The following is a 25,730-nucleotide window of genomic DNA, read 5'->3' as shown; positions in this document are numbered from 1 at the left end:
ATGGTGTTTTTAAGCACTTAAAAAGTTAAAACTGATCCTTTGGGTAATTTTTAAAGTAATGGCAGTACTTACAAAGTAGAGTGTTACAGCAGATACATAATGGGGATTTTAAGCAATTACTGAACGTGAAAATAAACAATGTGAGAGATTGCCATCTCATTGTTTCTGTCCTTTCTAGTTCAGATAAGAAGTTATTTCTCAAATCAAATTCCACCCTAGTAACTGTCTTGGTCTCATTATGCTTAACAAAGGGCCTTACCTTAATTTGATGCAATAAAGGCTATGATGTTGGCGTTTAGGCACAATCATGAAGTTGCTTAGAAATCCCGGAATAGCATGGCTTGTTCACATGGCTGAGGCAGCATTTAGAACACTTTGGAATTTGTACATTGAACGTTTACTCTCTTGTACATTTAGATGCTAACGTCCAAATACAGCAGAGAGTGGAGTCCCTTGTTAACTCCAACTACCAAGTTTCAAGCCTCTTGATCAAGTTTGTAACAGTTAATTTCTACCTTTTTTACTTTCCGGAAGAAAATGAGCTTTTTTTGGTGGTGTTCCAACTTGAAAGATAATTGCAAAAACAAGGAAAGAGTATTTTACTTAGTACCAATACGTTAATGTCATGTACCGTTTCCCTGAACCAAATCATCTGTAGTGATCCAAGTTCCAATTACATTACCGAGTTAGTAAGAACTTAATAATATACAAAATGACATGGATACCATACAAGTAAACCTTTGCAACTTCAAATTTTGCAGCACCTTGGATGTGGTTAGAGTTCTTCTCCCACTCTCTCCATTCATCACTGAACAAACTGTGAACTTTGGCTATTCTGTTGTAATCTTTGATCAAATTGACAGGAGCTTCTTGTGATGTCGGAAGATGCGGAACTCGAATGGTTTGTGCCAAGTTTCTTCATTTGGTTCAGGTGCTTTTTCCCTTTCAAGTGGTCTTCCATCACAGCTTCTGCCCAAACTCCAACCTGACACGTTTCACACCAAAATTTCGCGTGTATTTTCTTTAATGCATTTCTTCTCTCCGCTTGATCACCAATGGTGGTTGTTGTACCATTCTTATTCTTCAGAGATTCTATATTTTGCCTGTTCTGCTCAGGCTGCTCCTCTTTTTTAGATTCTACTCTAGCTGTATCAACCATATTTAGATTCTTCACCTGCTGATCTGCTTCTGCGTTTGACCTTGATATTGTGGCAGCAATGGAGGCAGTAAACTCATTAGACTTTCTTCTCTTTGACGACGCTGACGTGTCGGTGCTCTTACTATTGTTCTGTTGTCTCAGTGATGCTTCCTTGGCCTTGTGCTTCCTACCCTGAAGATGTGCACTAAAGACTCCCTGATTTGGAGCACTAACCTGACATAGCGCACAACTCCACACTTCCTTGGGTTTACGATGCTCATCAAGCCGGGGTATTACAGCTTTCTGCTTTCCGGAATGGAGAGCTGGGTTTGGCTTGCCCTGCAATGGGATAATCAAAAGTAACATGTTCATTCGTCAATTAAGAGCTTCATCACCAAATACATAGAACTAACCTTGAATAATCAGCACTCATGAGCTAGATTGTTTAGTTTTATCACCTCTTCAACTTGAGAAATTATAAGCACCAGCCATAACCATTTTTTAACATGTCAAACCCCCTTTTAACATAGACTTTCAACTTTTCACTTTTGCACCACAATTTAATTACTGGCATATTTTCCAGCTGACATAAAATCTAGAAACCATTAATTGACTAGTTAGTCAACTAAGCCAGCACACTTATCCGAATACAATAAGGGTACATTTGGTTGGGGCTAAATTGATATGGAAGTTTTCATGATGAACACAAGGTGTAATTTTATACATATAGTTTATTCATGAAAATTTCCACCAAAACAAACAAACACACCATTGAAAAGTTTATTCTTGACTTGAATAAGAAAGGTATGATAAATGCAAGCAACCTTGTTCACATCAAACACAAAATGAAAAGTGAGATATAAGTATATAACAGATGGGGTATTTAGTCCACACTTACCAGTATGATCACTTTATCCTTCTTGCTAGTCTCTTCAAGACAAGGCTCTATCTTCACAGGAGCCATTAGTTGCTGCAACTGTTGTGATTTTGGTGGGGCAAATGTACTATTAAAAGGGTTATTCAAACTCATTGCCACTCTCTCCTCAACCAAGGATCGACGCGGTGGCGGTGGCGGGGGCGGTGGTGGTGGCCGCAGCTGCACTGATTCACTCAGATTTCCTCTCTGCATTGGAAGAATTCCCAACAATGCTTCCAAGGCGAGCTCCCTCCTCACCTCAGCTTCAAGCTGAATCCTCCGTGCAACGCCGCTGGCAATCATTTCTCGCCGTATCTGCGCCTTCTCCAGTTCCCGCATGGAGTCTCCGGCAACCGCATTGGTCAGCGGCATTGAAACCATGTTTAGAAACTCACCTTAAATAGAAAACAGTTTCAAAAAAAAAGCAAACTTTTTTACGTTTCTAACGCGAAAAAGGAGCTTCCTTTAGAATCAACATGCTACCTAGAACGAGAATATAAACACAAACGCATAGAAAGGAGGCGTTATTGAATAAAGAAAAAGACTGAAACTTTACCTCGCAACAATCGGTCGGAGTAGACGGCAATGGCCGGAGAAGGAGGGGGAGGAGGGAAGGCCGTGTATAAAGACTGCGTCGTTGGCGGCGGCGGCGGCGGCGGCGTAACCCCAATAGCTCGGTGGTTGAAGTCCATGGAGGAGAATGAGTTGTGGGTTGAAGAAGCAGTTGAGTTTGGAAATCTGGATTTTAAGGAGGGTTAGGAAAATGTGATTGCTGATTTTGATTCTGATTCTGCATTGATTCAATTAGTGTTCTCATCATGACTCTAACTCTATCAGAATCGTATATATGAATCGAAAATCATGATGCTTCCAAGGTCCAAACTTTTTCCCTCTTTCACATGCTACTCTTTCATCTTCCCAATTACCAAAATCATAACCGTTATTATTTATTGGATTAAATTGACAAGTATATCACTTTTTGAAATTATGCAAATCTTGTAATAATCCTATATTTAAAAAAAAAATCAATCATCGAATCAATTAAATATATGTTAATATATAAAATATAAATACAAATATATAGTAGTTAATTTTAAAGAGATATTTTAGTAATTTAAACTTAAATTAAGTTGTATTTAAAATGATATGTTTTAATATTTAACAGATTAAAATGCTCTTATAATTAATTCTTAAAAAAATAAGAAATCTTTTAGGTTTAATTTAAAAATATTAAAATAAGCTTATATGATTAATTAATAATGTTTGAATGTATGAGTTATTAGATATTTAGAGTTGATTTTAAAAGATTTATATTAAAATTGATTCAATTCAATTTAAATCATACAATGTGATATAATATTATTATTTTATTATTATATTTAGAATTTTTTAGGTGAAAACTCAAGTGTAATTAACTTCATGTGAAGTTGATAGTTGAGAGTGGTTAAATAATTTTAATGATTTGACTAAATTTTTATCCAACAGCTCTTAATTATCAACTTTACGTGAAATTGGAATTGATTGCAATTGAGTTTTCACAAATTTTTTATTATAATTTATTCGCTTTATAATATTACTCAAAGAATATTTGTCTTTTCAAATTAATTAAAATGATATTTTAATTGGTTAATATATGATATGTTTTTAAATTTAATTAATATTTAGAGTAAAATTATAAATTAGTGAATTTAAATTTAATTTATTTACTTATTGATTATATAGCAATAAATGTTCAATTTTGTAATTTTAATTGATTACACGTTCAATTTTGATTGTTGCCAACTAAAAAGGATAATTGTTATCTTTAGAAGAGTAAAGTAACTTTTTAGGTGTAGATTTTAAAATATATGATTTTTTTATAAAGCAGACGAAATTTATTTAATCTTTAACGGTATTCAACCATTTAGGTGTAGATTTTAAAATATATGATTTTATCTTTTTATATTCAAATTAAAAATTCTTAATATAATTCAACGACCTTTAACTTAAAAGAGTATTTTGGTTTGTTTAGAAACTAATCCTAAAAGATTGTGTTTTTTTTTTATATATATATTGAAAAAAAGATCTTAGTCCGTTTGTAATATACTCAAAAAGATATTTTAATCTTTTTTCAGTTAATTAAAAAGATATTTTAGTATGAGAATTAATGTGTAATATATTTTTAATTTTAATTAATATTTAAAAAAATATAAGAAAATATAAATTATTGGGTTTAAATATTATTTTTTTTAATTTATTAATGATATAACATTAACTGATGCTAACTAAAAGGAATATTTATTGCTCTTAATTATTTGGGATGTTGGAGAAATCAGCTTTTTTTAATATTAAATTAAATTAACAATTTTAATCCTTAGAGTTAAGACTACTCAATTCTTTCTCCTATATTATTTACGTGCTGAATCTTTAACAATATTTTATCTTATTTAATGAGATTTTAAATTTTAATAAGATATTAGTTTCCTATTTTAATGTAGATACCTGAGTCTATTTAAAGTTTAACCCTCAGTTTTTTTCCATAGAATCAAACCGTGTCAAGAAAAGAACAAAAAATACTACTCACACTTCAATGGCTTCTCTTTCTCTCTCAGTTCCCTATGCCATTCTTCCAAGCATTCAACAAACACACCTTATTGATGATGATGATGATCCTATAACTGTTGACCGAAGCATCTTCAATTTAGCAGAGAAGAAGCGTTATGAGTGGAAGAACATGTTGAAGGATCATGTTGGAGCATGGTGTATTGGTTCTTCTCATGGTTGGATTGGATTTTTGGATCAGAATGGAGTTCCATTCCTTCTAAATCCTTCTTCTTCTACTACCATTAACTTACCACCTCTTCCCCTTTCATTCTTGCACCCTCTCACATATTCTTACTTTGCTGAACACTTAAGGAAAACCTTCATAGCCAAAGCAATCTTGATGTGTTATTCCTCTCCTTCAAGCTACACTCTTGCTATTATATATGGTTGCAACTATAAGATTGCTTATTGCAACTCTACAACTTGGGTTGAACTCTCTAATGATAGACAATCTTATTGTGATATTGTGTTCAGCAACAACCATCTTTATGCCTTGACACAAGATGGTTCTATTGAAGTTTGGAATATTTCTGGGCCAGTTCCTACAAGATGGATTTTTTTAACACCAACTATGGAAGTGAATTATGAAGAGGAGAAACCATATTTTGGAGATAACTTCTCAACAAATTTGTATTTGGTGGTATCTGGGGAAGATATCCTGCTGGTAAAAAGGTTTATTGGGAATTTTGTTAATGATGATGGGTTGGTAGTAGAAGAAGGAGATCTTTTATCCTCTGAAGATACACAACCATTGATTTGTCCTTATAGAACAAAATATTTTACTGTTTATAAGCTTGATATTGAAGACAAGAAGTGGAAAAAGATGAAATCTTTACATGATAAAATTCTGTTCTTGGGTGCTAATGAATCTGTATCAATGGATGCTAAAGCTTGTTTGGGGTGTGAAGCAAATTCAATCTACTTCACAGATGATAGATGGGAAGAGATGAATTTGGACTACATGTATGGTGGGCATGATTGGGGTGTTTTTAATCTTCAAGAGAAATATGTTAAGAGCCTCATACAATGTGCAGATAGGATTGATCCTCCACCAATTTGGGTAGTTCCAGTTCCACAGAATTGTAATAACTTGCATGCATAAAATGTTCGATTATGCTATATGCCTATATCTGATATCCACCCTTATCTTTGTTATTACATTGTAATTTAGGATTTGTCATTTAGAATGATATGGTTCTTTTGTAATTAATTTTGTTTGTTTCTTCTTTGACAATTCAAAGAATCATGTTAAGAACTTCAGATTCACTAGCTTTTTTTTCAGTGCATATGACACATTACAGTATTATTTTTTATATTCGCAATTTCACCCTCTAAATTTTCTTATTCTATTTACAAATTTAGCACCTAATTTTCCCTAATCAATTCCCACAAATCAAATCTGCAACACCGAATTCTACCTCACAAGTCACAGAAAATTTCAGTTCTTGGTATAAGAATAGTAAGAAAAATAATTTCTCCCAGTGTAAAACATCATGATAGGTCTAGGAGAGGAAAAAAAGAAAAAGTTACTTAAAAAAATTGAGAATTTTAAATTTCCCAAGATTATATCTGCTTGCAAATTTTCTCAACAGACTCCGATTCAAATGAGCTTGGAATCTTGGAATCTCAAATATCATTTCACCTTTCAACAAGCCAAATATTAAATTGGGAAAAATCAATAACACCTAACAAATTACTAAGACATTATATTCAATCCCCATCCACAGAGTTCTAAAAAATTGTTGATCTGATCAGCACCTATAACCAACACCAGAATCACAAGATACTATCCCATTCAATTCCAAGAATCGTCCATGATGGACTTATGGTGGTGGAGGTGCTCTGTGGGAGTGCATGAATCGCCCTCACAGGTTGTTAATAAATTCCTTAAAATTTTGTTGCCAATAAGTGAATATAGGATAGTGAGATGGGGGAAATTCATAAATATTTTAGAGAGCTCCATCCAATGAAGTTCTCATAGAGAACTCTATCAAATACTTTGTCTTTTTTCTTTCCTCCAAGTAATCTATTCTGGTCCTTTTTGGTAGAAATCTGTGTATTATGTGTTACAAGTAATCACCTTTTCTTTTTTACTTCTAATTTGAAGAACATCATAGCAAACTGAATAACAGTGTCAAACATTATAACTTGAATAAAAAGCTTGTTCTCACATAAATGATATATAGATAAAAACAAATTTAGTGTAGTTCCATTTCAGATTGAGATGCAACACAAGGGTACATAAAGGGAACAAGGGGACACAACCCCACATTAATTGGTGCTAGTATTGTGCATAGAGAGGGCGCCTATACTCATCAAAGTACTGATCACGATCAACAAAGACAATGGCATAAAGTGCATAAATTATCCCAGGGATATACCCTAGAATAGTCAACAGCAAGCAGATGATGAATTCAACCTGCAAAAAATATGCATCCACTATCAATAAATCTACAAGGGAAACACACACAACCAATAGAGTAATGGTAGCATACAACTCCAGATTGATCAAATATTATACCAACTGAAAAAAAATTCCCATTTAACTGAAAAATAACTACTTTCAAGTAGCTAGATCAAAAAGAGATAAAAACAATGATACCCAGAAGAAAAAAAAAGAGAAATTTACTACAAAAACAGTGAAAATAAGTAAAAGGGTGTTATTATCTGATCCTAGAAGTCCAGATCCAAAGAGAAAAGATGTGGCGAGAGTGAGAAATGGAGACATACACTGCAGCAACCATGGCGGAAGCAAACACCGAGTGGAGGGAGCAAGATGGCGATCAAAATCTCGCAGCAAATTTCACATCGGGTTGGCATTTTCCTCTGACTCTGATAAGCTTCTCTTCTTCTTGGTTGAATGGATTGGGGTTTTGGAATGGAAACTGTTGGTTGTTATTTGATACTACTAAGTTTAAGTTATATCAACCAAGATCCAAGATGCCACGTGTTACACGTGGAGATTCATGGTTTGTTTATATTATTATTAAATTAAATGGAAAATGTCTACAAAGGCCTTCAAAGGCCAATGGAACTTTTGAAAGATTAGATTCGTACACGTCCAAATCCAAAATCTATATTTGGAGAATTTTAAAATTAATATAAAATATAAATTTAAGAATAAAGGGATAAATAAATCTCTCAATATTTGTATTTTTGATAGATTAGTCGCTCAAAAAAATATTAATAAATTTTTTTAGAATAATACATGTGAATACATTATTTTTAAATTAGTCTTTATAATTAAGAATTTAAAATAAAAAAATTTATTAATATATTTTTTAGAATTTAATCTACTCAAAATATAAATTTTTAAAGATTTATTTATTATTTTATTTTAAATTTAATTTTAATATATTGTTAATATAAAATAATTTTAAGTGTGTTCAATTACATAATATCACACCAATTAAAATAATTATTTTTTAATATTTATACGAAAAGGATGAGTCACAAGAATTTAACAATTTTAAAAGAACTAAATATTTAACTAAGAAGGAGTAATCATCTTAACCGCTAAGAAATGTTTAAGAAGTCTTATACGTTACCCATAGCATTTTTTAATTTATTTTAGAATTAATATAATTTATTATTTTTAACAAATAATTAATTAATAATATTTAAAAATATTAACTAAAATATAATATTAGATTGCTAATTAAAAATATTGGTGAATACAAATTAAAATTGCTAATTCTTAAATTTTTTTCTTATTTTAATGTCAAATAAAAAATAATTAATTAATTAAATTAGTCTAATAAAATTTAATTAAATATTTTAATTTTTAATAAATTTTTAAAAATTATTTATATCTAACATATTAGTTCTTCATTATTATAAAAAGAGATTCATTTTTATTTTATAATAATATTTTTTAAAATTTAATTCTCTTATAATAAAATTTATTAAAAATTTATTTACCTAACACACTAACAATTAATTAAAAATAGAAAAAATGACAAATAAGTTCCTAATCTTTTATTCCGCAAACATTTTTTTCTTCAAATATTAATTTCTTAAAAAATTGGACATCTAGGTCTCTATTAACTAGGGTCTGTTAAACTCAACAAAAAAATCTAACCTGGACTCCCATTGAATTGACCAGGCCGTTACGATGTTCTACGTAGAGGTAGAGTTTTTAAAACGGTACGTAGAGGTAAAGTTTTCAAAACAGGAACAAATTAGTCCCCCTCCTTCAAAACGACTTCGTTTGGTGAGTACCTCTTTCCTTAAGGATCATCTGGTCGATGAAGGGGTTGTTTGTTGGGATTTTTGTTCTTGTTCTTCTTTTTTTTGGGTCGAAGCTTGTTTTTCCTCCTCCAATGACGGATTTGGCACCAACACCACCACAGACGGTGGTCAAATTCACTCTTACTTTCAATTTTCGATGCCATTGGCACAACAATAAAATCAGAAGAACAATGGTCACTCCCGACAAATACTTCCTCGTCACCGATCTCCCTGTGAATCATCATCATCTAATTCCTAATTTGACTTATCATTCAGTTTTAGAATGTTGAAAAAAAGCACTTTCATAATCAAAGTCTTTAAGTCCCTCAAAACTTCCGATCTAAACCTCAAGTTTCAGAGCTTCTACACTCAAAACTACCCAAATTCTTCTTGTTTCTATGAATTCATGCCATAGTTATCAAAATTATGTAATTATTTCTTTTCTTTTTTTTACAGGTAAAGTTAGATGCTCAAGTAAAAATGTTCGTTTTGAAGTTGTTATTCTTGATGGTGGCATATGTTCATTTGCCTTCACCACTATCTCAACGTATCACCATCTTTCTTCTTCTTGGGATGGCGCTTGAGGGTATTCATTATTTAAATCTTTGAATTTAGAAAATTAAAAATTTGTAACAATAACAAGCAAGAACATAGGTGGGAGAATGGTTGTGAAAGTTGCAGCAATGTATAGTGGTGATAAGAAGGGACGAGTCTTTGGAAGGGAGAGATACTATTTAAAATGGCGTTGTTTTAAAAGAAAGAAGACTAATTTGTCATGTTTTAAAAACTCTCTCTTTCTGTAAGATACTGTAATGACTATGTTAGTTTAATAAAAGTCAAGTTAAATTTTTTTGTTGAATTTAACGGATCTTATTTAATAAAAATTCGATTTTTTAAGAAGTTTAAGACTTAAATATATTTTTTAATCTTCAAAAATAAAATGTTCGCAAGACAAAAAATTAAAGACCTACTATATATTTTTTAATCTTTCCTTTATCCATTAGATAATATTTCCTTAATATTTTTAGTTAAAAAAATTCCTTTATCTTAATATAATGTGCTTCGAGTATAAATTTTATTTTTTTTATGCAATAAAAGATATATCTTTAAAAAAACAGTTATCCAAAAGAAAGGAACTGCCCCATAAACATCGCTTGTTATTTTTTATGTGGGAGAGAGAGAAGTGTATAACAAGAAGCTGTGAACAGAAGTGTGTTTCACATTGGTATGGGATGTACAAATCGAATGCACCGATTTGTTTGTTTTAATTTTTTTTCAAACAAACAATCACAAATCGGACGGTCTGATTTGTGAATTCGAAAAAAAAAATTTTTAATGTTGAAATCGGACCGTCCGATTTTTATTTTAAAAAATAAAAAAAAACAAAAAATACAAAACGGACCATCCGATTTGTAATTTATTTTTTTCTCCAAACAAATCGGACCCTCCGATTTGTAATTTATTTTTCTCTTCAAACAAATCGGACCGTCCGATTTAAATAAAACACCATATAAAAAAAACACCCAATCTTCCAATAATAATGTATTACACATATATTTAAACAATATAAAAAAAAATTAGCCCATAAACATAGATATCTGGAAGAGAAAGACAGAGAGAGAGACAATGGAAGCCGACGCAGAAGAACAAAGCAGCGAGTCAGGAGGACCAGACTGGGCCGAGTTGACTCACGAGTGCCTCACCAACATCTTCTCCCGACTCACCATCCAGGACCGATGGCGAGGCACCATGCTTGTCTGCAAGTCATGGCTCCGCGCCTTCAAGGACCCTTCTCTTCACACCATCTTCAACCTCGACCCCCAATTCGACCCTCCCCCCGAGCTTCCCATCTGGTGGGCCCCTGATTTCGAGCGTAAGATCGATTCCATGCTTTCTTCCGTCGTCCGATGGAGCCATGGATCTCTCACCGAGATCCGCGTTCGTCACTGCTCCGATCGCTCTCTCGCTTTGGTCGCCGAAAGGTGCGAACTTGCCTCTCAATTTGGATTCCCATTTCCTTCAATTGTTTTTCGTTTGGAGAGTCATGGATAATGGTAACCGTATGCATACTTCTGTTTTCTCGTTATTTTGTATTTGGAGGTTCAAATTTTCGTGCTTTTAATTGTTTCATGTGGATTTATGATTTGATTGTTGGAAACTTGAAATTGGGCATGCTGTAATTTACTATTTTCAATAGTTTCTTATATGGTGGTTTCAAGTTTCTAGTTCAACATGTGAAGCCTTACCTTGGTTCTTGCTGCTTGCCTGCTTTGAATATGATTGAACTGCGTTTCAGTTGCCCAAATCTTGAGGTGTTGTCGATCAGGAGCTGCCCTCATGTTACTGATGACTCTATCTCTAGAATAGCTTTGAGGTGTCCAAAGCTTAGGGAGCTTGATGTCAGCTACTGTTATGAAATATCCCATGTTTCATTGGCGTTGGTTGGAAAAAATTGCCCCAATCTTAAGGTTCTCAAGAGGAATCTCATGAATTGGCTTGATCCCTCTCAGCACATTGGGATCGTTCCGAATGAGTATCTAAATGCTTGTCCACAAGATGGAGAATCAGAAGCTGCCGCCATTGCGAATTCTATGCCTCATCTAGAGTCTCTGGAGATTAGGTTCTCTAAATTATCAGCTAAAGGCCTTAGTTTGATATGTGAAAGGTGTTCAAACCTTGAGTTCTTGGATTTGTCTGGGTGCGCTAACTTAACCAGTCGAGACATTGTGAATGCAACGCCCAATTTGGCACACCTAAAAGAGATTAAAAAGCCAAATTTCTATATTCCCAGGTCTGTCTTTCACACTGAAAGGTATGGGCATTGGAGATTGTATGATGAGAGGTTCCAAACAGATGTTTTCCGAATCTGAGCATCGAAGAAGATCAGTACAAAAGGTTAACTTTTTTAGTCAATCTTATTTCTGTTGATCTATGGTTGGTTCCAGTGGAATTTCTGCAGTTATTATCATATGTTTCTTGTAGGAATTATGATCTGTGTCTATTTAATTCCTATTATTGGTTGTATTGTATCCCGCCGTAATGTGCTTTCTTTAATGTATTATATAGAAGAACATTGTCTGAAATTGATATAATATATTACCAAATAATGTTGTTCTTGTTTATACTAATTTTTTTTCACATATTCAACTTTCATCTTCATAGAATGAGTTTTCTAATTTCTCTCTCACAAGTTAACTTCGCTCACAATATAATACACTAGCTAACAGCAGGAACACATTGTATGACTTAACTGGAATTAAGTGGGGGCTTAAATCCTAAGTAATGGTACCAATGTAATGGAGAATAAGTTTAGGGTCTCAGAAGAAACGAGTAATGAGGAATAATCCCAAAATGACATAATTGAGTGCAGCCATGAAAAAGGATGGAGGTTTGATTGAACAGCTTGCACTTCTCCGGCCACTGCGTGGCTGATTTGTGGTCTTTGGCACCGTAGAAGTATAACCTCCTGCCTTTCCGAACCGCGAAGAACTTGTTTCTTGGACAGCATGCTGTACTGGTGATGTTCTTTGAATGCCTAGTTTGCTTGATTCGATGATCATAGCTGTGTCTGCATCAGATGTGCTCCCATACTTGAGGATGTTGAGGAAAATAAAGACAAATAAAAGTAGTGGTTTGCTCATATTTGAACTTGATTGAAGGTAATAAATCACTAATAATAATCTCTGTTAAGTAGGCAAATTTAAGTTGCATTGTTGATGTAGGGTGCACTTGGATTTATAGGGACCAAGCGATACTGCTTAGGAAAAGGTTCTCAAGTGGCTGTTTCTGAACTTTAGGAATGAGATTCCTAATTAAACAAACCATTCCTGGGAATAGTAGTGAACTCTGCAACATGAGATGACAACTTATTCTTTTAGCACGGCACGGTTTGGTGGCAAAAAAAGTAAAGGGATAAAGAGGAACCTTTCGGTTACTTAGTGGACTTTTAAATTTTGGCAGAGATTAAGATTAGATTAAGATTTTTTATTCTTTTTGTCGACAAGATTTTGGTCCAAATTAAATGAATACATGTATAGCATAAACTAGCAAAGAAAAGGAAAAGAAAAGAAATGAACGGAATTATGATAACACATGAAGAATATAAATGAGGAAACAAATGAATGATGACACTACTACTACTACTACATGAAATTGAGGAATGGGCCAAACAAAAGAGATGTGCACAGAATGAAGCCGTATTGCAACATTGATATTCGAGTTCTGATTGCTGAGGAACGCGGACCCCTTCTTCTAGGACGAGGCGAAAACTTTCTGTTTTGAGATAAAAAGTTGTGGTGTGTCGGTACTAGACTCTCGTGTGAAACAACTGCACTTAGTGATGCTTCTTTCTGGTTGATTTCATCTGCTGAAGTTAGTAGCCACAGTGAGAATAGCACCAAAGCGACGAAGCAAGCACAAAGCATGCCTCTTGTGTGCCTCATAGCTGTGCCTTTTGCCAAGAAGCTCCAATACAGTGCAAATATATATATACATGGAGTGAATACCCTTTTTTTTTTGAGATACTTGGTTATTATAATTTATGCAGGTAAAATAGGGCTAATTTTTTTTGTTATGGAAGTAGAAGTAGTGATATACTTTAACATTGTAACTTTTGGTGTTTTTTAAAACTGTGGAAGTACACAAATCGGAGGGTCCGATTTTTGTACCTCAAAATTTTTAATTTTTTTAACACAAATCGAACCGCGATTTGTATACCTCTCACAAATCGAACGGTCCGATTTCTGTACCTCTACAAAACAGACAGTCCGATTTCTGTACTTCTAATAAATCGGACCGTCCGATTTCTGCTTTTCTAGTTAAACAATTCCACATTTGAGTATAACACCTCAACAATCCACATTTTAAAAAAATACCACTACCCCTCCAATATTTAAAATAAAAAATTCGTAAAATAGCAATGTATCAGGTTAAAGCTGCAAATTCCAACTTTGTCCGGAAAATCTAAATAAAGCAATATTGAAGAAGCAGAGTTTTCTAATACGTATCTAATACCAAAAACAACTAATAGACGGTGCACGTATTGATAAAAAAAGAAGTATGAAATACAAGGCATAGGCAAGCAAAAGCAGTGTAAACAAAAGAAAAGGAAAAGTTTGAATTGTAAATACAACCAACTATAACTTTTGTATTGAAGAAAAAGACAGTGGCCAAAAGTAGCGAAAACAATGACTAGATGACAGTGATAGATGCCGATCATTAACACATGAAAATCCATCCAGATCCAGTAATGCTTGCTTGTATAGTTTATTCAATGTTTAGGAACCATACTCCTTCCATTTTCCATCTATAACAACTTTTCCTATATGGACCACGAACAGGGTCACCAATCACCATATTACAACATTATATTGAACCAATGGTTAGTGGAGCAAGCTATTGAAAATATCTTGTTTAATAAGCTTCTGAAGAGAAGCCCTGCCAAATTGTTTTGCCAATTCTCCGGTTACTCGGTCCATATAGAGTACATACAGTCCATTTCTACTTTCCAGAAGTTCTAATGCTTTTTTTGCCTGGATAATTGATGACACCCAATCTTCAAGGAGCACTGTGAAGTGTAATGTCATAGTTACTAGTTAGTTATAGTTGTTATAATTGGTTTATCTTCTTATTACAATCAATCAGCAAGACTTCATAGGGGAAGAATATGTGTAGGAAAATACTTGAACATTATCATTTTTTTATGTAGAATAATAATAACAATTTTGTTAAGGGCGTTTGTCAAGACTTTTAATATAGAAAGATTTTATTGCAGAGTTAAAATTTTTAAATTTTCAAATTATAGTGTATTTATTGCAAAAAGAAAAAAATAAATAAAGTTTTCAATTGAAGTAAAGGAATAAGAAAACCCTGCTAATAATAAACATAGGTAAGACTATGGTGTACCTTTATCAAAATCTTCAGATTTTGACCACTCTAATAAGTAATCTGACACCATGAACTCGATGAGTTGGATCCTGTCATCCATAAAAAAAAAAGAAGACAAATGCATTAGCCTTAAAAAACACTTCCTCGGGCTCAACCTATATTGAACTATTCGTAATAGTTAATGAAATTCAGGGTTACGAGTCAAGAATGCTAACATGTATTTGCATAGAACTTACATTAAGAACATACTTTCATGCATATCAGGAAAGGCATCATCAAACGGATCAGAGAAAAGCAAACGATCGGCTAGCACCAAAATTCTCTGACAAACTGAAAGTATTGCCCGCTGGCCGATGTAGCCCTCACTTCCAAGTTTACGAATCAAATGCTGGATACAATACTGTGCATTCGCATCTGAGTGTTGAGATCCTAGATTAAATTATTTAAAAAAAAAACAAAATGCTAATCAATTAAATGACCAAGGCAAGAAAAATTAAAGATATTACACAGCTACAAAAGTTTAGCAAAAAAGGGTAAGCAAATCTAAAAGTACTGATACCATTTTCCGACAAGGGCAAACACATCTTCCTAACCAAACGTGTAACTAGGCTGTTGATAATTCCTTCGATAAGTTCCAGGTTCCTCCCATTAGATAGAAGATTCTTTAATGTAACTTCAGAAAAAGGCATAAAATAATCTTTAGTGAGGACAATAAGGATACAGGATTGTGGGTAGTTCGTAACATGATAATCCGAAATGAAGCCATAAAAATTTGAATGAAACATAATAAGCGCTCAAGATGTCAAAATTTGACACTAATCAGAAGTTTGCAAGAGTGGGAGACTAGCCCAGTGTACGGGCTTGCATGAAGTATTGCCAAATACAGCTGAAATTAACTGATATGGCTCATACAGCTATTCATTCACAGCCAATATTCATTTACTTGATGCATTTCGTAAAACAAAATACGAACTGGGCTTTCCTTTTGGAGACAAATGAAACCCCACAGGAAGCCACAAATTATGTATAAGAAAAATTTTAAAAATAGCAACCTAATAGAAAATATTGATCCCATACAGGAACTTAATTATAAACGCTTGCCGTAAATTATAAGTATCTAATTAAAACAAGTTGTACACAAACATTGAAAAGCACAGAATACCCAATATAAACTCTTCAGCTTGATGTGCCAGGTTTGCAAACTTGGAATCATCCACCTAAAAAAGAAAACGGGAAGAAAAGATTTGTCATTCTGTGTAAATAATAAATGCATTGAAAATAAATGGTAAAGTGAAGCACTATGACAGGTGATACAGAATCACAAAGGTCCACAAGAAAGTCAACAGAGGCCTTAAGCTGTTCTGTTTCATCCTCCTCCGTTAAACCTGTAGTTTCAGTTTCAAAATTGAAAACAAATTTAGTGCGACTCGCTTTCAAATTCTCAATATGGAAGTAACACCATTCTTGTTACAAATAATGAAATGTGCCTTTAACAAGAAGCTGTTAGAGTGTTGCTATGTAATAATGTACCTAAAGTAAGTCGCTGCTTACTTGAAGAAGATGAACCTACTCTTCTCCTTCTTTCCTTAAAGCGCACTACAAAAAGCAGATTTTCAAGACCAATGGTTCATTGAAGATCACGGTGCCATAACGAATAAGATGAAAGTGATGATGATAGCGAAACCTTGTCTAAGAAATCTACGGCGAAGAACATCGTTGAATCTGGCGTCAGAGCCACTTCCATGCTGATTAGGGTTTAACTGTCCCAAATTGTCGAAGAAATAGCACTTACAAGAAGCACTAGCGGGGAAGAGATCGCAGTGCGAAGCATCTACATCAAATTCCAGAAGCTCCTAATTTCAGTAAGCGCGTCGTGTGTACATGTGAAAGATGGAAATCGAACCTAGAGCTTCGTTGAGATCTTCTCTGAGCCTCAGGATCTCTTGCTTTCTTTCCTTGGCCTAAGATTCCAAACACACAAATAGAAATAAAGACACGGAGAACGCATCGGATTCAGAAGAAAAAGAAGGTAGTGATTCGTTTCGAACCTTTCGCTTCCAACGAAGGGCGTCATTAGAAGGCGCACCAGGCTCGTTATTGTTATTCAGAACCTTCGATCGGAGAAGCGATATCGCCACCGCCAGCTTCAGCGATTCGTCATTCCCGCCTTCCTTCTCTGCCATTTCCATTTTTTTTCGTATTTAACACTTCAATGTAATTGTCCAACATGCTCTAATTAAAAGGACAAATACGTCCTGATATTTTTTTTGGCTTGACATTTTCGTCTTCGAAGAAGGGAAAATACATTCAAGTCTCTCACTCCTAAAATAAGTGGACATTTATATCCTTTCATTGAACTCAGGCGTTTGGATTGAACGAAAAAGTATGAGCTGACAGAGGTGGCGCTGACATGGCCGTTACGAAGGCCACGTAGCAGGGAGCATTTCGAAACAGGACATATAAGTTTTTGGAAAGAAAATTAAAAGGACAAATACGTCCTGATATTTCTTTTGGCCTGACATTTTCGTCTTCGAAGAAGGGAAAATACATTCAAGTCTCTCACCCCTAAAATAAGTGGACATTTATATCCTTTCATTGAACTCAGGCGTTTGGATTGAACGAAAAAGTATGAGCTGACAGAGGTGGCGCTGACATGGCCGTTACGAAGGCCACGTGGCAGGGAGCATTTCGAAACAGGACATATAAGTTTTTGGAAAGAAAAAACGACGCTGTTTTTGTAACCTCTCCCAATCTTTTAAATTTCTCTGCCCTTTTCTTTTTCCTTCAGTCTTTTTTTCCTTCCATTCTTCTTCCTCGGTCCCTGCCTCGATTACCGCTGCACAACCGCGCCTCCGTCAGCCACCATCAACGCCGGCAACCTTTTCCTTCCTCTCTTTTGAGTAGCTGTTGATCCTGTGAACGATCCTTAAGAGTATCCATCTCATCCAGCATGTCATCTCATTCTCTGTCTTGGCACTTGATGTTCCTGTAACGTTGATCCATACGACGCTCCAACTTGTCTAGTCGGGCCATAAGCTTGAGCCCTAACTCTTGAGTCATGAGACCCTGAAAACCGGAAGGTGGTGCAGCTGGTAATGAGGTAGGAGGCTATGGTGCTGTAATAGTAGGCTGTCCCTCAGATATCGGGAAGTTAGATGCGTCTTCTATCGGGACTCCCATATCGGGATCAGAGAAGAGACCAGCGCTCTCTTTAGCTGGTTGTTTCCCTTTCCCAGTTGATTTTTTTTCTTTGGCAGGTCACAAGCATCTCACAAGCAGGACCTCTACACAATTCATACTCATACAATTCAACTATTCAAAACTATACAGCGGTGGAATTGAATGAAGAATGAGTGATGCACATTGACAGAAAAACTGAAGTTGATAAATCTCAAGTAAAAATTTAAATATACATGTGGCCATTCATGTAATTCACATTGCAAAAAGAGATTGAATGAAGAAGTACACATTAAACATCAAAGCATCACACAAACACTCTTCAAAGATGAGTGGAAATAAGGAATATGAAGCAGCTTAGTGAAATATAAGAATAGAAAATCTCAACTAAATAGAGAAATGACAAGCCAAGGTAGTGATTAATTGGCCTTGGCAACATTCAAAGCGAAAAGCGTGCATACCATGTCAATTAATCAAAGTGAAGATTGAGTTTTGAAAACAAAACTTTTCTAAAATTCGGCAGCATCTTAGTAGTACATAGTACAATTTCAAAAGTCAAACAAACAATGAATTCAACAGTCAATTATAGGTAGAGAGTGTAGATCAAATAATCAAGTCTCACTGAATCAAAATTGAAGTTCAATATGCATTAAGAACTCAACATCACTAAGTAAGAACAAAAGCACTAGATTCAAGAAGCAATTCTCATCGAGTTCAACAATTATATCAAAAGTAAGCTACATAAAACCTAACAAAAGTGCATCATTGAATCAAAAGAATTAGTCCATTTTAAAACAAAGATGTGGCATCAGACAGCAAAATGAGCACATAAGAGTTCATTGTTAACCAAAATAGTCAATGAGAATTTACACAGCAACAATGTAAAACATCAATCTAAACAATTTTCATTAACCAACCCTGATCCTAACAACTCAAGAACAATTGAACAAACTAAATATAATGAACTACAAACAGTGATTGCACAGACAACAGCATTAAGCAAGCAAGACCTAATCCACTATCCATGTCAGATTCTCTAACAACCTAATGTAACTAACTAATCTAACCTAATTGAAATTAGCTAAACAAAACTAACTAAACAATATTAATTAACTAATTGCAATAACAGAGTGAATTAAATAGAGAGAAAAAAGACCTGGAAAGCACAGGGGTGATAATGAGAGAGAGAGAAAATGATGGTTGGGCCCTAGTAGCGACGGTGGTCCGCCGGTAGAGAGGCGGCGGCGGGGCGGCAGTGGGTCGCCGAGAAGGTTGTTGCGGACGAACGGTGGGTGGAAGGAGGGTGAGAAGAGAGAGAGACTAATGGGAGTAAGGGAGTGAGAAAGGGAAGAAGACGCGAAAAGAGAGGAAGGAGGAGGTCGCTGGCGTTGATGGTGGCTGACGGAGGCGCCGCTGTGCAGCAGTGATGGAGGCAGGGGCCGAGGAAGAAGATTGGAAGGAAAAAAGGACGAAGGAAGAAGAAAAGGCAGAGAAATTTGAAACAGGATTGGGGGAGATTACAAAAACGGCGTCGTTTTTGTCTCCAGGGACTTATATGTCCTGTTTCGAAATGCTCCCTGCCACGTGGCCTCCATAACGGCCAGATCAGCGCCACCTCTGCTAGGTCAGATTTTTCCGTCCCGTCCAAACGCCTGAATTCAACGGAAGGACATAAATGTCCACGTTTTTCGGAGGTGAGGGACTTGAATGTATTTTCCCTTCCTTGAGGACGAAAATGTCCGCAAAAAAAAAAAGTTAGAAACATATTTGTCCTTTACTCTTCTTCTTCTTCTTCTTCTTATTATTATTATTATTATTATTATTATTAGATACTTTCATTTCTTATAATAAACATTTTTCTCATGCGAGTATTTTCTTGTATATATAAGCAATTCAATTCTAAGTAATTTTACAGATCAAATCCTCAATAAATTTTCCTTCGAGCTTCTTTGCGCTTCTTCAACAACGTCGTCGTCATCGTGATTGTCGTCGTCATCTTAAAACAAGAATTAAAACAAGAAAAAGAATGAAAACAAGAATTAAAACAAGAAAAAGAATGATGCATACTTGCGCCTTTTTTATTGGACTTGTATCAACTATCAACTTACTTAGTTAAACTTGCTTACAAAAATAATATAATTTGGCAAACGATTTTCTGGTTTGATATCATATCAAAGCTTAAATATTATTGATTGTTATTGATATTGTTTTAGGCCTCAGGAAATTAAGGCCGTATATAGGAACGAAATAAACACGTTATAATTTATTTGGGAAGAAAACAATTATGAAAAATTACAAGGATGGCAGGAGGAAATAACGACAATGATATTTATGAACTGACGAGTTTAACAATTACTCTTGTAAAGAAAATTAAAAATAAAATGGAAACTAATGAAATACAAAAAACATTTGGACCCTGTAATGGGCCATTTTCTCTAGGAGAAACAAAATCCGTAGAATTTATGGTTTTGACTGTTCCCTCAACAAATAAACACCTCTACGACATCCCCAAAAAGACCAAAATCAAAATTATACAACTTGATGGAAAATACCTGATAATTGAAACTCCACTTTTATAACATAGTGCAATACAAATGCTCTTTAACTCAAGTGTGAGCGTAAAAAGGGTTGGGAACTTGAAAGTAGTGAAACAGGGAAGAGATGTTCGTCCAGATACACAATTTGGTCATGCATAATCCCCATCAGGTTTCACTGGAACAGTCCCCGGCATGCGTCAATATCCGACGCTTGTGATTCTAACACTGCTTGCCCGGATGCAGAGCTGATGACATGCATAGCGCTGTCGAATATTACTTTCTGGAACCGGTCGTCTTCCACCTTCTTAAGTACCTCCCTCACCACCTTAAAGTCCAAACCTCCAGCCAAAATCAGTCTTCCTATTATCTCCCCAAAATTGTTTGGTGCTTTAGGCAAGTCTATGCCAATATCATCAATCATTGAACCAAATAACAAGCAACCAGTTCCTATGTCTCTAGGCACAAGGATCTTCTTCATCAAAAGATACTCGATAAGATTGGCAACAGGTTCAACGCAGGGTGGGCTTTTATCCAGAGCAAGAGAAATGGCTTCCTTGACAAACTCTGGGTGGTAAGCAGGTGATTTTAGTTCCTCCACACACTGCAGTGCCTCGTCCAAGAGGCGAACACTGAAATATTCTTCCAGAAGAGACACTGTTTTCCGGTGAAGATCAGCAGTATCCGATTTTACAACTGGAGCCTGTGCTTTCTCAGAGGACACGGCGGGAGGAGCGGCTTTAACAGGTGAAGCGACCTGAGGTGCAGGCTCAGAACCAAAACCATAATTTGATGGACGAGCAGGAGGTCCACCCCCTCCATGCACTAAGGCACTATTTCTCATAAGACCAGCACTTCCTTGAGGTAGATACTTAGAGCTCAGGGTTGATGACTTGGAAAACATAGGAGACTGGCCACGTCCTGCAGTTTGAGCACCTGAAATGTCACCTCTTGGAATTGATCTAGTCCTAGGCATCTCCCAATTATCATTATCAATTCCAGGCATCCCAGGCATCTTCCTTGTCCCAGGCATCCCAGGCATCAAGCCCCCAGTGCCAGGTCGGGCAATGGGGAAGCCCCCAGGGTTGGTATTTCCAGGAACACCAGAAACTACACCACGGGGATTTCTGATACTTGCAGTAGCACCTGGGCGCAGACCAAGATTCTTTTCGGCCTCGGAATGAATTTCAGTGATGGTCTTAGCTTTCACCTACACAAGTAAACATCGATGCTTAATATGTGCCTTCAAAAGTTAAGGCATGTATATACAACAAGTTGTTTAAATTTACCTCTTCACGTCTTGGAACCCAATTATTAGAACGCAAATCTAGAACGTCGCGAACCATGAACCTCAGACGTGGTGCAAGTTGGGAGTTTGTGCTCAACTCTTTCAACCGGTTGAAGTAAATATCATTTATCCGCCGTGATTTTGGACTTTCATCGAGCTGCTTACCAATGGTGTTGAAAAATTGACATATAGCTTCAACATTTTCCTCAGCTGGACAGATCTTGCTGTCAGGAGGTCCTAGAAGCTCCTGTTCCAAATAACAGTTAACCAATCAAACAAAACTTGATATTACACCCCAAAACAAGAAATAATATTACATCAGTGAAGTCTCAAGTCATGCTAGAACCTGAACAATGTGATGGACAATCTTTTCTGGAACCATTTTTTGCTTCAGCAGCTCTCCAATTAAGCGGATGTTTCCAAGGGTACGAAGCTTGACAAGTCTCTCCTTGTCACGGCGCTCCATCTCTTGATCAGGAGCAGTCATTTGCCTAAGTTCTTCCCTCAGCTTATCTGCACCTTCAAACGCCTCCTGGCAGATATTCAAGAGTACTCGCTTAAAAGTGATTTCTTTCCCACCAGGTTCATCTGATGGGAAAGGAGGCAGCTTTTCATTAAGATCAGAACAGAGCTGAGCATACATGGGGCAAAATGTTGGCTCTAGCACTGCCTTATCAAATATAAGCGAAATGACCCCCTGCATTTACAAACAAAGTTAATTAGGAACAAGTAAACATAAAATGTTATTACAACAGCAAAATTAAAAATAATTAAAAAAACACCTTGAGTATGTCAGCTGATGTTATGCCTGCATCAATCAACTGACCCTTTAGAAGATCAAATTTCTCAGGAGTCAACTTATTTAGTATTCTGTGAAACAGTTAACAACATTAGTAAGTAGTAGCACAAGCCACACATTCTGAACTCCAAACAAAGTTTGTGTAAGTGATTAAATTAAAAATAGAAAAGATAACGATACTTAGAAGCTAATTCTATAGTTTAAGCAGGAAATAAGTAAATAAAATTATCACAACTAACAAACATCAAACATGATTTGTTTCACATTTAATATATGATGATTATCCCTCAAATTGTTCCTTGGTTCAAATTACTATTACTAAGGTGTGGAATTTAACGGTAATGCATACACCGCAATTAAAAAATCTACATCGGGTTAACGTCAATGGATACCCACTCAAATATCAATAAATATTAAGATGATAAAAATATGTTACCCTTTAACAGTCTTCAGGACACGATCCTTTTCAGAGAGACTTCCCCTTCTAGCGGACCATGGCACCTCAGCCTTGACCAGAGTAGGAGAAGGTCCTCCCTAAATTAATACAAAGATTAAAAAAATTAATTATACAATACAATTGGTCAAGGAATAAAGGATAAGGCTTCAAGCACTTGTGTCTTTTTATATTACCACTTGGTTAGATGAGATGTGTGCCCTTGCAAACTGAGAATTCAGTTGGTCTTGACGATTAACCTGACTAGTATTGCCAAACTCCCTATTCTCCCTGTCCCTGAGATTATCCCAGGACCTCTCATCGGCATTTGCAGGAGGAGGCTGCCCAGACCGGCCACGCCAGTCACGATTGTCAGGTTCAGAGTATCTATTTTGAAATTGAGGTGGAGGCTGCAGAAGATAATTCAGGCCTTATTAAACATATTAGAAACTAGTATATTGAAAATGATCCAAAATAAAATCATATATCTTAACATGATACATTTACAGCAGCAGTTTAAAGAATAAAAATAGCACTTGTGATGCACATGAGTTTTTTTTTTTCAAATTCATTCATAAATCTACATATTGTATCAGTATATTCATCACCAACAATAACTAAAACCGAGCTAACTTCATCCATCAATTTATCAGAGAGGATGAAAGAGGATTGGAACCTCAGAAAGTTACACACAAATAGAAAACAAAAAAAGCACTCACGTTGTTCTCTGAGCGTCCCCAACTTTGATTTTGATCCTCACCAAAAAGTTCAGCTTCAATATCTTGTTTGATCTTCAAAATATCATCAGGGATTTGAACAGCCTACAAGTAATCAGACAGATGTTAGCACACAAATATAAGTTATATGACAAAAGATATACAAGTCGCACAAAAACTGAATTATGCTGCCATTTCAACAGTATCATTAGAGCAAATAGACAAATTATGCAATGACAAAAGGCAGGTATGTATTCAGCAAGAGATTTCCACCAAAAAAAAAAAAACCGACAGCTGTTAATTATTAATTTAGTCAAAAGGTATAAGTAAATTAATAAGAGATCATAGAACAACACACCAGGAAATTTATCCACAAAAAGAGAATGAAAAAAAAAATGTAAGAGACCAATCCAACCACCAGTGATCAGTGTTGTCAGATAATGTTGATCAGACACAATATTTTGCCAATAAGCAACAACAATATTGTAAGATGGCTATTATTAATTTTAAAGCACAAAACTCAACACAGTACTTAATCAGAAAAAAATATGTCAATTACCTCTCGGAGCTGTAAAAGCTGATCCCTGGTATAACGCACCCGCTCGCGACCCTCAAATCGTGAATCTCCAGCCTATAAAACAGAGCATTTGGATTAAAAGCGTCTACCACAGTACATGGTTATATAAAAAACAGTCAATCATATAACTCACAGGAACACAACAAGAGGAGGTATCAAAACATATAATCAAAATTAAATGACACCAAGTTCTATACATGTATATCACAGTGAAAATATCATAATAACATTCTATTCACAATATACAAAATGGTGCAGCATAAACCAAAATCGCCTAGTAAATTCCATGTACGTGGGTCCTTTATGGACAATTTGAAACTTAGTCAAACCCACCTAAAAGCCCACAATTTACTTTTAGTCCATATTTACAGCAGGTACACATATTTAGTGGCCCACCAAGAATTAGGACATTCAACAACTCATGTTGCCCTAAATGGCCAAGTCCCTAGCTGCTATACACTGAAAAATCGCAGTAAAACTGAATTTGTTTAGTTCTTCACTGTTTTAGTTCTCTGCAGAGCTCTCTATGGTATTGCACCGGATGATGTTGTCACACAAATTAAAGAATATTATTTTCACAATCCAAACCTCAACACACAAAAAAAGAAAGCAACTTGAACATTGATATCAACCTAATTAACACAGGATCCAAAAAGTGAACAAGAAATAGAATCTGAAATAACGTATTGGAAACAAATATCCAAATAATCCTTCCAGCACCATGACAAGACACATTCAATGTCACAACGGAAACACGAGAGGAAAAAAACAAAGCAATCAAATTTGTTTCGGAAAAAGTAAATAAATGAAGAAAGAGTTAAACTTTAATGGAAAGCCTGCAGAATGAAGAGGTGAAAGCGACCGAAAAGGTAGATCCAGGGGAAACAGTTAACGATTGGAATTTATACCTTGATGGAGAACGCTGAAGAAGCGCCGCCATGGGGGCGGAGGAGAGGAAGATCGCCGAAGGCAAGGGAGGCAGAAGTCGTGGAGGAAGCAGAAGAGGAGGAGTCGAATCGAGGAGCAAGGAACCTGCTACCACCGCCGGAGCCGCCGCCTCGACCACCACCAGGCCTCAAGCTAATCACCGTCTGATCACCTTGCTGCATACCTCAGGATCTCTCGCTTCGAGATGAAATCTCCGCCGTCAGATGAATAAAAAAAGAGACGATAGATTCGACGAGCGAATCTGAGGGCTCAAAAGAACCAAAAAGGAGAACTTTACGAGATAGAGAGGAAGAGAGAGAGAGGAAGGAAAGGTTAGGGATGAAGAAGGATAGATAGAGATTGGGATTGGGAGTGTGTTGGGATATTTCTCTCTCTTCTGCGGAGTGAGAAGAGAAGAGAGAACTGCGTGAGAGCGTGAGAGAGAAGGAAAGAAAGAACGAAGGGGTGACAAAAAACCCTTATTACGAGTGAGCGTGCGTACAAACGTATAGCGTACCGTATGTCA

The 25,730-nt window shown here is 35.6% G+C and overlaps 6 protein-coding genes and 1 non-coding gene across 9 annotated transcripts; 2 read left to right on the top strand and 5 right to left on the bottom strand.

Annotated features, from left to right (window-relative positions):
- Positions 1 to 564: 564 nt before the first annotated feature.
- LOC107459277 (uncharacterized) lies at positions 565 to 2,960 on the bottom strand. The gene is made up of 3 exons (XM_016077502.3): positions 2,611 to 2,960; positions 2,037 to 2,449; positions 565 to 1,477 (listed from the first exon to the last, which is right to left on the bottom strand). The coding sequence occupies exons 1-3, from the start codon at positions 2,744 to 2,746 to the stop codon at positions 806 to 808; spliced, it is 1,221 nt and encodes a 406-aa protein (XP_015932988.1). The 5' UTR covers positions 2,747 to 2,960; the 3' UTR covers positions 565 to 805.
- Positions 2,961 to 4,623: 1,663 nt separating this feature from the next.
- LOC107460632 (probable F-box protein At4g22060) lies at positions 4,624 to 5,739 on the top strand. Its single transcript, XM_016079028.1, has one exon. It carries the CDS (start codon positions 4,624 to 4,626, stop codon positions 5,737 to 5,739), a length of 1,116 nt encoding a protein of 371 aa, XP_015934514.1.
- Positions 5,740 to 6,785: 1,046 nt separating this feature from the next.
- LOC107459312 (UPF0057 membrane protein At4g30660) lies at positions 6,786 to 7,542 on the bottom strand. The gene is made up of 2 exons (XM_016077525.3): positions 7,368 to 7,542; positions 6,786 to 7,056 (listed from the first exon to the last, which is right to left on the bottom strand). The coding sequence occupies exons 1-2, from the start codon at positions 7,455 to 7,457 to the stop codon at positions 6,919 to 6,921; spliced, it is 228 nt and encodes a 75-aa protein (XP_015933011.1). The 5' UTR covers positions 7,458 to 7,542; the 3' UTR covers positions 6,786 to 6,918.
- A 2,907-nt stretch (positions 7,543 to 10,449) lies between these two features.
- Positions 10,450 to 11,989, top strand: LOC107459321 (F-box protein SKIP1). The gene is made up of 2 exons (XM_016077533.3): positions 10,450 to 10,849; positions 11,164 to 11,989. Exons 1-2 carry the CDS (start codon positions 10,494 to 10,496, stop codon positions 11,735 to 11,737), a joined length of 930 nt encoding a protein of 309 aa, XP_015933019.1. The 5' UTR covers positions 10,450 to 10,493; the 3' UTR covers positions 11,738 to 11,989.
- Positions 11,990 to 13,980: 1,991 nt separating this feature from the next.
- LOC107459329 (protein MULTIPOLAR SPINDLE 1) lies at positions 13,981 to 16,999 on the bottom strand. 3 transcript variants are annotated; one of them, XM_016077556.3, is made up of 10 exons: positions 16,802 to 16,979; positions 16,657 to 16,714; positions 16,438 to 16,584; positions 16,305 to 16,349; positions 16,068 to 16,138; positions 15,916 to 15,970; positions 15,313 to 15,426; positions 14,990 to 15,182; positions 14,772 to 14,842; positions 13,981 to 14,433 (listed from the first exon to the last, which is right to left on the bottom strand). In XM_016077556.3, the coding sequence occupies exons 1-10, from the start codon at positions 16,940 to 16,942 to the stop codon at positions 14,249 to 14,251; spliced, it is 1,080 nt and encodes a 359-aa protein (XP_015933042.1). In that variant the 5' UTR covers positions 16,943 to 16,979; the 3' UTR covers positions 13,981 to 14,248. The 3 variants fall into 3 exon arrangements, with proteins under 3 accessions (XP_015933042.1, XP_015933032.1, XP_015933047.1); XM_016077546.3 differs by having other exon boundaries at positions 16,284 to 16,349; positions 16,802 to 16,978; XM_016077561.3 differs by having other exon boundaries at positions 14,301 to 14,433; positions 15,003 to 15,182; positions 16,284 to 16,349; positions 16,802 to 16,999.
- A 3,237-nt stretch (positions 17,000 to 20,236) lies between these two features.
- On the bottom strand, positions 20,237 to 25,677 carry LOC107459344 (eukaryotic translation initiation factor). The gene is made up of 9 exons (XM_016077572.3): positions 25,186 to 25,677; positions 24,260 to 24,331; positions 23,704 to 23,805; positions 23,182 to 23,394; positions 22,988 to 23,085; positions 22,535 to 22,622; positions 22,099 to 22,449; positions 21,754 to 21,999; positions 20,237 to 21,674 (listed from the first exon to the last, which is right to left on the bottom strand). Exons 1-9 carry the CDS (start codon positions 25,384 to 25,386, stop codon positions 20,640 to 20,642), a joined length of 2,406 nt encoding a protein of 801 aa, XP_015933058.1. The 5' UTR covers positions 25,387 to 25,677; the 3' UTR covers positions 20,237 to 20,639.
- LOC127742564 (small nucleolar RNA snoR103) lies at positions 24,562 to 24,666 on the bottom strand. The gene has a single exon (XR_008003905.1). It is a non-coding gene; the product is annotated as a small nucleolar RNA snoR103 (small nucleolar RNA).
- Positions 25,678 to 25,730: the final 53 nt, after the last annotated feature.

This window comes from Arachis duranensis, chromosome 1, assembly GCF_000817695.3.
Source record: "Arachis duranensis cultivar V14167 chromosome 1, aradu.V14167.gnm2.J7QH, whole genome shotgun sequence".
NCBI classification, from domain to species: domain Eukaryota; kingdom Viridiplantae; phylum Streptophyta; class Magnoliopsida; order Fabales; family Fabaceae; genus Arachis; species Arachis duranensis.
Note: the sequence above shows the minus strand (reverse complement) of the source record. Positions and strands in the feature narration are given on the sequence as shown.

Bases quoted from the DNA above. Each gene is read 5' to 3' on its own strand.
- LOC107459312 (XM_016077525.3), bottom strand. From the start codon at position 7,457: ATGCCAACCCGATGTGAAATTTGCTGCGAGATTTTGATCGCCATCTTG. The intron at 7,057-7,367 runs GTATGTCTCCAT...TATTTTTTGCAG, and splicing joins TCCGCCATGGTTGCTGCAGT to GTTGAATTCATCATCTGCTT.
- LOC107459344 (XM_016077572.3), bottom strand. From the start codon at position 25,386: ATGCAGCAAGGTGATCAGACGGTGATTAGCTTGAGGCCTGGTGGTGGT. The intron at 23,086-23,181 runs GTAATATAAAAA...GTATTAATTTAG, and splicing joins ACATCTCATCTAACCAAGTG to GGAGGACCTTCTCCTACTCT. The intron at 22,000-22,098 runs GTTCTAGCATGA...TATTTGGAACAG, and splicing joins TTGTCCATCACATTGTTCAG to GAGCTTCTAGGACCTCCTGA.
- LOC107460632 (XM_016079028.1), top strand. From the start codon at position 4,624: ATGGCTTCTCTTTCTCTCTCAGTTCCCTATGCCATTCTTCCAAGCATT.
- LOC107459321 (XM_016077533.3), top strand. From the start codon at position 10,494: ATGGAAGCCGACGCAGAAGAACAAAGCAGCGAGTCAGGAGGACCAGAC. The intron at 10,850-11,163 runs GTGCGAACTTGC...ACTGCGTTTCAG, and splicing joins CTCGCTTTGGTCGCCGAAAG to TTGCCCAAATCTTGAGGTGT.
- LOC107459329 (XM_016077546.3), bottom strand. From the start codon at position 16,942: ATGGAAATGGCAGAGAAGGAAGGCGGGAATGACGAATCGCTGAAGCTG. The intron at 16,715-16,801 runs GTTCGAAACGAA...TTGGAATCTTAG, and splicing joins CCCTTCGTTGGAAGCGAAAG to GCCAAGGAAAGAAAGCAAGA. The intron at 14,843-14,989 runs GTAAGTTCTATG...TATGGATGACAG, and splicing joins CATGAAAGTATGTTCTTAAT to GATCCAACTCATCGAGTTCA.
- LOC107459277 (XM_016077502.3), bottom strand. From the start codon at position 2,746: ATGGACTTCAACCACCGAGCTATTGGGGTTACGCCGCCGCCGCCGCCG. The intron at 2,450-2,610 runs GTAAAGTTTCAG...TTTCTATTTAAG, and splicing joins CTCCGACCGATTGTTGCGAG to GTGAGTTTCTAAACATGGTT. The intron at 1,478-2,036 runs GTAAGTGTGGAC...ATCCCATTGCAG, and splicing joins AGGATAAAGTGATCATACTG to GGCAAGCCAAACCCAGCTCT.